The sequence below is a fragment of the Cryptomeria japonica genome, unplaced genomic scaffold (assembly GCF_030272615.1).
Source record: "Cryptomeria japonica unplaced genomic scaffold, Sugi_1.0 HiC_scaffold_44, whole genome shotgun sequence".
NCBI classification, from domain to species: Eukaryota; Viridiplantae; Streptophyta; class Pinopsida; order Cupressales; family Cupressaceae; genus Cryptomeria; species Cryptomeria japonica.
In genome coordinates, this window is record NW_026728866.1 from 236,937 (window position 1) to 247,695 (window position 10,759).

General features: G+C 34.6%; 1 protein-coding gene across 1 annotated transcript; it reads right to left on the bottom strand.

Annotated features, from left to right (window-relative positions):
* Positions 1-1,371: 1,371 nt before the first annotated feature.
* LOC131862530 (protein HOTHEAD-like) lies at positions 1,372-7,560 on the bottom strand. Its single transcript, XM_059215004.1, has 6 exons — positions 7,178-7,560; positions 5,272-5,291; positions 3,203-3,223; positions 2,487-3,119; positions 1,512-2,337; positions 1,372-1,414 (listed from the first exon to the last, which is right to left on the bottom strand). The coding sequence occupies exons 1-6, from the start codon at positions 7,558-7,560 to the stop codon at positions 1,372-1,374; spliced, it is 1,926 nt and encodes a 641-aa protein (XP_059070987.1).
* Positions 7,561-10,759: the final 3,199 nt, after the last annotated feature.

The window sequence follows — 10,759 nt, forward strand, 5'->3', positions numbered from 1 at the left end:
TATGTGGAACACCATTGCGATCCAATTATAAGTATTGGGATACTCTTCCTTGAAAATGTGTTTCTCCTTTTTTTGTGACGTTCCATTGACCCATATATATATATATATATATATATATATATATATATATATATATATATATATATATATATATATATATATATATATATATATATATATATATATATATATATATCTGTGTGTGTGTGTGTGTAATTAAGCATTCAAATTTTATTCTAAAATTTCTTAAAAAATATATCATGTTAATATTTATAAAAATAAAAATTATAAACATAACTTACGTTAAAATTTCTTCATTATTTCAAGTTAATTTGAAATTTAAAATATAAATATCACTTTTAGCTTGTGAAGTTGACAATTCTTTCATAAATGCTTCTAGCGTAGATCTTTACTTTTACATGGACAAAGGAGGTTGATGTACCAAAAATATGAAATTTTAAATTCAAATTGGAAAGAGACAAGTTTACAATTATGTAGTTGCCTTGATATAGAATATAAGTTAGATCTAGGTAGAAAGAACCGAAATGGAGGTATATGTTTAGAGAAGTGAGATAACAATGTAGGTAAAATGAATTTAGTGGTGTGTCTATTGTCAATATATTATTTAATGCTAGGTTTATATAGATATTTGTGTTTACAAATAGGTCATGAGGCTAGTAAAATGAGCCCAAATTCACACACTATTGTGTCATTTGCGATTGGGTATTTGAATTAATATATTTGTTCAAAATAGGCATAAAACTAAATGACAAATGGCATGGGTATGCAGAATTTGTGATCATACTATTGTACAATTCATTTTAGTTATGTTATGCACAAACATTTTGGCCAAGAAGTGATATTGTAATAATTTTATCCTTTTCACATGTTCATTTCGTAAATTTATTTAACATGATTTTCTTAAAAAACATACATCTCACCATAACTTATAATTAAGCCAACAAAACAAAAAAAGAAGTACTATATAGTGTAAAAAGTAAATACCAAATTAAACACTTCTACATTTACATCATCATATAACAATAAATTATAAGAAAAATTATGCATTCCTTTATTCATAAAACCTTGGAACATGTATTTTTGTTATAATATCAATTCAATTAAAAAAGAAAGTGCACTTTTGTATGAAAGTTAATCAAAGCTCAAATTAAATTTATTCTTGTAAATTTCATAACAATGTGCTATCTTGGAAAATATTTATATTGATAGGAAATGAGAGGTAAAATTGAATTATTTACAATTTCACACTTTATCAAAAACATTACCATGTTTGGTATTATTTAGTTCTATGATAAATGAATGTGAGCACAACAAGCGTGCCAATTATTTCAACATGGTCTTCTCATATTTTTAAGAGATTGTGCGTTCTTGAAGGATATGAATTCCCATATACCTGCACATATTGCATGATCAAAATGTATTGTTAATGTTATATTTTGTGAGAATCGAAAAAGAAATAATGCAATAAAATTTTTAATAAAAATAAATACCTTCCAAGCATCATGGTTGTGGCTTGTGGGTTGGTACCAGGGGAATCCTTATAAATTGAGCCATCCACAACTCTGAGATTATCAACACCTTTCACCAGATACCTTTCATTAACCACTAAACCAGCTTGACAACCTCCATGATAATGGTTAAATGTCCCTAGTGCCTCTTTGCAAAGCTTCGCCAAGGCATCATCATTTGATTGATTCTTTGGTAATGCTATTCCAAGGAATTGGAGTGTTTTGGAATTTCCACTATCAGTAAATGCAAACTCTTGGATAGAAGATGACATACTCAGATTAACCATTACTTTTATACCTTTCACACATCTTTGTAGATCAAGAGAGTGTGAATAGTAGTTGTAACGAACATAGGGGTTATCTCGAGGGTCTACGCTTTTAAGCCAAAGATCACCCCTTGATAAGGGAAATGCCAACTTAATATCAAGAACACCTAAATATTGTGTATTTGTACCATTATTCCGTTGGACAAGGCTACCACTTTCGATGTAATTTTGGGAATTGCCTAAAATGCCCGCTAATTGTGAATAAGAATCTTCAAGTGGTTTCGAGGATACTATAGTAAAGGCTGCACTAGGATTATCTTGAACTTGTTTACCTACAAAAGGTGAATCTAAAAGAGCAGGAATATTCATTTCTTTGAGTTGTCTTTTTGGACCAATTCCGCTTAAGAGGAGAAGTTGAGTGCTACCTATGCTTCCTGCTGACAAAATCACCTCACTATTGATTGACAATTGGTTAAGTGAAATTTGATAAATGAGACCATCATTATTGCTTCTGAACTCCACTCCGCTAGCCTTTGGCTTTCCTGCAATATAGATTGTTGATAATATTACATGCATACACATAGATGGATATATGAAATATATTTCTGAATATTTTGTAAAAGAATAAAAGGAATACTCATCAAAGTAAAGTAGGGTAGGGGAATTCTGAAAGCAAAATATGAATTGGTACCTGATCCCAAACTGAAGAGTATTCTGCTGGCAGTAGCATTGAGAAGAACTACAATATTTTCTGGATTTGCATACTGGAGTAGATCTGCGGCTGTATGTCTCTTTCCATTCTCGTCAAAGATTGAGCCACTGATCTTGGTGCCAACCAAATGATCGAAAGTGTGGCCGTTGTAAGGAAGAACTCCAGCTTGAAGAAGCCCATCCTTGGTAGCAGAATTCCAAGTAGAAAGCTTGTATTGTTGGAAGGCATTCAACCGTTCTACCCATTCATATGACTCATATACAAGTTTCTCATCCCACTTTATTTTCCGAATATATTCAGTGCTCGCCCTGCTGTAGACTCCACCGTTGATGGCTGATCCGCCTCCTAAAACTCTCGCCCGTACCAACTGCACTCCATCTTCTGAGACAAACCCCTGCGCTACTTTGGGATTAGTTGTGGGAGACCCTCTGAAATCCTCCACATCGGGAATTCCGTAAGGAGAGTCTCCCCTCTCCAATACTAAAACAGAGTAGTGCTGTGAGAGAGTTGCTGCCAGGGGACATCCCGCTGTACCTCCTCCAACCACAATGTAATCATATGATCTTGAAGCTGCCTTTTGAGCATCTGCTGTCATAAACGAATATGGGTACTCTGCAGTTGCACACAGAATCGTCAATGTCAAAAACAATCCTATGCTAAGAAACAACTATATTGATTCCAAAGTTTTTACCCACCCGGATTAGATGTTGCTGCTTCTGAACAGAATTGATGTGTAAACATCAGCAGGCATGAAATCAGAAGAAATAATTTCTCCATACTGAATGTGATTAACCAGTCTAATTCTTCTTCGAATGAATGTTTTGTGATGTATTTGCAATCGTTGCACTTATTTATAGATATTGTCTTTGAAATAGAATAAGAACAGTTCACGCGTATCTATCCATATGGATAGTATCGAGAATTTACTATGCATATTTATCCAAATTTTATATTGTCCTTGGTGGTTTTGTCAAACAAATCCCGTGATTGAAAAGTTCAAATTAGAAAATGAAATAAATTTTGTCAACCAATTATTGTTGAATTATCATCCCTCCACTGTCTTCGGTTTAATTAAAACAATAAAATAATGGACCATCTTGCATAAGAGTCTTTTACCAAGTCCAGTCAAGGGCAAGTGGAAATGTAACATGTCTGTCTTGCAGCCCATACGGTTTCATTCGTAATTTTATACATATTAACATATGGTCAACGTCTATCTACGTTTATACATATTAACATACGGTCAGCCAGACTTGTTGCAACACATATTGAATGCTCCAATTGTGCAAGATTCTCTTTCTACGAGAATTGATAATGCAAAGAGTCACCCTCAATTAAGATGTTTGAAATTTGAAAGGATTTAGTCAACAAGAGACCTTGGAGAAGGGCATGTGCTTCTGCCATATTATTATAACCATCCAGGAATGGAAGTACTGAAGCTACAAGAATATTTCCTTTATGATCCCTAATTACACACCCACCACCTGCTTTGCGTGCATTGTGTTTGGTTGCCCCATTAAAGTTTAACTTTAACTTACCTTTCAGAGGACGAATCCAATTGATTTTTAATCTATCTATTGTTCTTTTGGGGGGTTGGAAAGAGCTTCCCGTAAAAGGGAGATTAATGTGTTCCCAGGATTGAAGGATTTTTTAATCCCAATCTGAAAACGAAGAGTTGATTGATTTGGATTTTGCTACATATGCATTTACTACTTCTGAAATAGAAGTTTCAATTTTCTGCAAGACCCGAGATAAGCTTGAAGGTTCCTATCTAAAGATCCTCTTGTTTCTTTCCCACTAGGTGATCCTAGGAGGGATGAATTTCCAGATGCAAGAAAAAAATGATTGATGATAGAGTGAAGGCCAATTTGTGAATATATCCCAGAGATTCTCTGATAAGGGATAAATCCAATTCATTTTATTAATGATGTGAGCCCAACAGGACTGTGCAAAGGAACATTGTAATAGAAGGTGATCCACATCCTCTTGAGCCTATCCACAAAGAACACACCAAAAAGGATCAACAATCCCAAGTTTGATTAATTTGTCTTTTGTTAGAATCCTCCAAGCAAAGCATCCATCTTTAGAAAGGTCAACTTCATTCCAGCAGAATGAAAATGACCTTTGAGGTTGTGCTTGCTGCTCTTGACTGATAAGGGAGTTGTAACCTATTTTTATAGCTTCAACTCAATCTCAATACTTGGAGAATATGAGTTACTATTTGCAATTCCAAAATGCTCCAAAAGATTTATGGCGTATATAATTTGAATTGTAAAGATGCTAAAATCATATTATCAAAACTCAACTCTTAGGAAATAATGTAGGAGCCGTAATTTGTTGGCAAACTACATGTTCACACCTAATAACTTACAAAAATTGAGGCTACACCATATATAATTTTTCATCCAACTTCTCATTCAAGAAGACAGTTTTCGCATCAATTTGATACATATTCTAACTAGATTGAATAGTTATAGATGAGAATTTTTTTTGGGACTTGTAATGTCCACACATAGGACAATTATTCGAGTTAATTTAACTTATTGATAATTTATAATTAAAATATAATCCTATTGTTGCTATATAAATAGTTATAAGGTGAGGTTGTTCGTATAACTACGAGTGGTATCTTATCTTGTGAATGTTATAGATGGATTTTTTTTGATTGAGATAAACGGGTTTTACAGGGACCCGAAACCCAAAGTTAAAGAGCACAACAAACATAAGAAGTCACTAACTAGTCTGTAATGAATGACATAACAACCATGGAAACAGTGGCCAAACCTACACAACAAAAAAAAAAATAGAACAAGAAAAAACTTAAAGTTACTCACTCGACCAGAGATTACTTCATCTTCGAATTCTTTTGAGTCACCCTCTTATTGATGTCCTCGAGCTCATCCATGATGAACCTGGAGGTATTATTCTCCTGGTTCCTGCTTCTAGTCCTTGTATAGGGACCTGTGGTGGTTTGAAGTCTCGTACCCTGCAAGTTTGGTTCCTGGATTCTCTTCTTCCATTTGATGTCAGAGGATGGAATGCTTCTGTTGGTCTAAGCTCTTTGATCCGCTATCATCGCATTTACCTCTTTAAGACCCCGAGCACTGTTATTCATGGCTTCCCTACTGATATCCACCAGGTTCTTCAGATTACCCTTAATTTGTTATAAGCTAATCTCCAACTGACCAATCCTTGATTCCTGATCTGTTTTCATGGTCTTTACATCTTCTATGAGTTCCTGTGTCATTCAGAGAAGTTTATTCGTCCTGCTTTCCATGGGCGTCTCAGTGAAATTGTTAATGATATCTTTAATTCCATTCTTTAACAAATTAATCTCCTTACTGACCCAAAGAAAGCAATTCTCCTAGCTTTTGACAGCGCTGTTAAGGAGAGTACCAAAATAAGAATCTTTTTGGGTATCCCCCTGTTCCCCCTGTTCCCCTTGTTCAGTGTTAATGGGGATTTCCAGCTTTATTTCCGTCTGCTTTCCCTTGGTTTCCCCAATTTTTCCAGTTTTGGACTTCTTCGTATTTGGTGGCCCCGAATCTTGTAATTTGGGTTTTTATACTTACAGGCAGCCCTTCTGGGGTGTTTTTTTCTTTTGCTTCTTCCAGTGGTAGGTGTAATATTTCATTGGGGGCCCTCCTACGAAGAGGGATGACATATGGAATCATCCGAGACATTGAGTTCCCACCAGTCCATAGCCATACCAGACTCTTATTTGTCCATCTCGATATCTTACACATAATGAACATCATTGTTGGACGAAGATGTGGGGGGTTTAAGTTTTGGTTTCAGGGTCTCAAGTTAAGGTTGGCACATGCAAAATGATGTCAAAATGCTTATTTGACAATGGTACATACTGGTAAAACTCTAATTCCTGTGTGTTACAAATCTTTGTTATATTTTTTATGGAAGGATTATTGTTAAAATGTCACATTTATGGAAATAAAATTGAGTCTACTTTCATTTTTTTCAATTCTGATGGAATTTAATGTAAAAATGAGCAAGTTATGATCATTTTTGTGAAAGCAGCCTGTTCAGAAAATGGTTTACCAGATCTATAGTTAGAAAATGTGTTGGTATAGATATGTATAGTCAAATAATGACCTGACACTTGGTGTACGGATATATTATGATGTTGTGAACAAAATTCCTTCTTACTAGAAAAATTCATCTCAAATGAGTCAATTTCTAGAAACCGCCATGTCTACGTGAGTTCCTGTCACTACCACTACAAGAAGGTTGCAAAAAACTACTTCATGATTTTTTTATGTGAATGGTGACTATGTGTGGTCTTTTAATATCAAAATTATAATTCCAAAGTGTCTAAAGGTGTTGACGTGTAGAGTTTGGCATTGTGGTTTGTGTAGCCTATTGGTTTGAGAAAACCTATGTATTTGAGGTGTGTTTAGGTGAGTGTTGCTACAAAAGAAATTGATGTGTGTCTGAACCTGATATGGAGGGATGATTTTAGTCATGGAGACGAGCCTTTGCATCACTCATGCAGAACAGGGTTATCACCATTTTTGGCATGATTCACCAAGCTATTTTCAAGAGAAGATAACAGATAGAAAGACAAAGAAATTCTTTTCTTGTGCCCTAAATGGTTTAATATCATAAAGTGGTAAGAGATAATATTGGCATAGCGTCTATCAAGAGTAATGTACCTCATAATCACTGCGGCCATCTCCGCCCAAAGTAATTTCAGTTCCTTCCTGTTATAGTCGCCGTCCTTCATATTTTTCACCCATTTCCTCTCGCTATCTTTGTCAACGAAAGCCGCAATGGCTTCTTTCACCACCTTCCTTTCTCTATAGAAATTGTTGCCTTCCATCTGCAAAGAAGATATCTCCATGACGAAGGTTTCATCAATTCTAAACTCCACTCCAAACGTCGTGAGGATGCCTTTCTCCAAACCATTCACAAAATCCTCTGTCACTTTCGGATCATTGCCATGAAGCCTCTCAAGATATGAAACAAGGACCCCATCAGTAATCTCCATCCATAGCCCTCTGTTCTTTTCCCATCTCTCATAGGAGGTAGGTTCCATTATGTTCTTGTCACCTCCCATTAGAAAGTTATCTTTGCAACAATGGAAACCCAACCAAAGCCAAGCAATGAAAAACTAGATACAAAACAAGGATATAGAAAACTTGGCTTTGGAATTTGAACGAAAATCCCATGAAAGATTTAATTCATTTGGCATTCTAAAATTATTAAAGAGATATGATTGGCCAATGCATTCAGTGTCCTTTCTCGTCAGTTGGCACAATTGTATCAGGAAAGTTTCCTTTCCCGTCCACCATCGCATGTCCACATAATCCACACCTATGTTAGCCAGGTGGTCCACTGGCCTATTACCTTCCCGATAAACATGGGAGATCATGAAATCATCAATTTTATTAATCATGATATGGCAAACTTGAATTAATTGAATTATGGTCCAGTTGGGCTCACTTTGCTCACTAACACACCTGATGATATTTAGAGAATCACTCTCGAGCCAGACTTTTTTGAACCCTTCTTTGATCACCATATGTAACCCAGTGTAAGAAGCTTTAGCTTCGATATGGTGGTTTGTCTAGGCGCCCAGTGGGATTGCCCCTACTGAAGCACCCCTACTGAAACAAGCCTACCATCATGGTCACAAGCAACTCCCCCTCAGCCAGCTGACCCAGGGTTACCTTTATCCACCCCATTGAATGTTATATATGTTGCAAGTAACTTCATAAAGACATTATTATTAAGTCTATTCTTCACATATACGAGGTTAAAATCCAAACCTAGTAGTATGGAATCTATGAAGGAAAACATATAAGAAATACACAACCTACAATACTTGCAAAATAATATCAAAAATAAGAAAATGAAAATAGACAAAATAATGATTTTTCATATGCAAAATTGTTACCCTGAATACTTATACATAAAATGAAGAGGGTAAGTGGAAAATGTTCCTTAGCCTAATCCTCTATGATATTTTGTGTATCTCAAAACAAAGATTCCATGCTCATTTTGGATACAATGTGTTTCTTTCTTGCTTCCCTCTCCGTCTCTCTTAGACATTTTCCATTTGCCTTCTTGATTAGGAATCTATCACCATTTTTTTGCCTCCTACGTTGAACACAAATTCTCCTTGTTGAATATCAATGATGTCTATTTCTTTAGCATTCGTTTTCCAATCTTTTCTCACCTTTTGTGCTGGTTTTTTCGTGTGTTCATAAGCTATTTCTTTCCTTTATTCTAAACCACTTTGATAACTCCATGAAAGGGTTTTCAACACAACTCTCCAATAAATCTCCACCTTCCTGAAAGCTTCATTAATCTTAACCACTATTCCATCTCCTTGGATTTTGTCTAAAAATATATTTTGATTTCAGACACATTTTGGGATTGAAGTCTACCTTACCATTCTCTTTTAATGGACTTAGGGTACATTTCTTTCCGTTTTTTGCATTCTCTCATCATATATTTAACTTCCACATTGCGATTCCTCTCACAAGATTTCCTTAAACACTACATACCTTCATTTAAGTGATACTTTTGGACATTGCATTTGAGTATCATACCTAGAGATTGGAATCTTGTCAGATTTGGATTCTAATTGTAATTGCAGGATAAGATAGCTAAATCATATGATCATATACACTTGAAACAACCTTTGATGAAATCTTACATAGTTAAAATGAGCTCTGCTACAATTCGCTATTAGACAGATTATTCTTCTTAGAAAGTCCTTATACCCTCATCAAAAATTGATATGATGATGTGATTAGGAAGGATACCTTATGATGGTGTTAAGAGAACAAGCATCGTGAAGGCCAAATGAAGGTTCAATTACCTAGATAATAATTTTGATGTTGAGTCTTGAACGCTTGAAGAAATGAGATAGTTAATTTTTATGATGATGATTGTAAATAGAATGAATCTATTATTATTTCACCTATGGACCTTATAAGACTTAGCAATCCTTGATGAGTAGGCTCATGTTTACACTGCAATGCGAATCATTAGGATGATTACAGTTAATTATGGAATTAGATTGTCATAATTATATCCATGTTTCCAATACCATGAGGATTATTAAATTGTTATGCTTGCTTCATGAAATAATATTTAATCGATTTCGTGCATTTTCCGAATACGATGTAGAATATCAAGTACTTCTTTGATTGCTTTATAAAATTTTAGGCAACGATCTTGTGCATGATCAGTTATGATCACCACAGTTAATTTGGATGCTTGAATTTTGTACTTGGGGAAAGGATTGCACTATATTTATTGTTAATGTGAATGCAATGATTAAATTTGTGTTATTATTATTTTGGATACATTAACGGTTTGTGTAGTGTGCAGAAATTTATTCCGTGGGCCATGGAATTCAAAGACTAACCATAGACCCCATGTGAACATAGTAAGGAAAAGATGTTGTCGATTTGGAGTGGAAATACCTCATTTATGTTGTGGAAATATGTTCATAATGTGATACTTAAATGAATGTTATTAAGTTTCTCGCGAGATCAAGTGTGGTAAACTAGTGGGTCATGTCCTTGTAATGGTGAGATTTGCCTCTTTAAGATTGCCAAGGTGTAGATGTGTGAATCATCATGTGCCAAGTGTCTTAACAAGTGCAATTTTCTAGTCAACTAAAAATAACACCCCTTAATTTTGATGGATGTCCATACCTTGCTCTAAAGCTCCCATTTTGGCATAGGCTATGTTTCAAGTTTTACAAAGGAAATAAACGATGAAACAACAAACAAAGTAATAAGGGCCTAAAATTGTACACCATATACCAAAAAAAAGGAAGACTCAATATAAGAAATACTCAAGTTCCGTGTGCAAAATAATAAGTTGAAAGAAAAGAAAGTTGTAGAGCATCAAATGGTGAAAATTCCACCATAACCACGTGTTAATAAGTATGAATGGGTTATAAGGAAATGACAAAAACAAGAATAATATTAGGAACATGAATTGACGAAATAGATGATTTTGTTGGCCATATAAAGATGATCTATAAGATGAGACAACATAAATTGTGTTAAAGGGGGCACCCAAATTGTTTTTTAATGGATTATAAGCATTATGAGCATCACTTAAGCTTATATCCATATATACCTATCACTTACATTTCCTTTCTACCTTTATATCTTTTTTATTTTTCCTATTTACTTTTTCATTTTAGACTTTTCTTACTTACCATAGGTTTATTGTGCTTTAATGCCCATTTCACTTTCTATATTTTTTCA

What these genes read in the sequence shown, in the direction of transcription:
- LOC131862530 (XM_059215004.1), bottom strand. Translation starts at nt 7,560, where the DNA reads ATGGAACCTACCTCCTATGAGAGATGGGAAAAGAACAGAGGGCTATGG. An exon ending in ATGGCCGCAGTGATTATGAG is followed by an intron (nt 5,292 to 7,177) that starts GTACATTACTCT and finishes TTTGTTGTGTAG; the next exon opens with GTTTGGCCACTGTTTCCATG. An exon ending in ACTCTTCAGTTTGGGATCAG is followed by an intron (nt 2,338 to 2,486) that starts GTACCAATTCAT and finishes TCTATATTGCAG; the next exon opens with GAAAGCCAAAGGCTAGCGGA.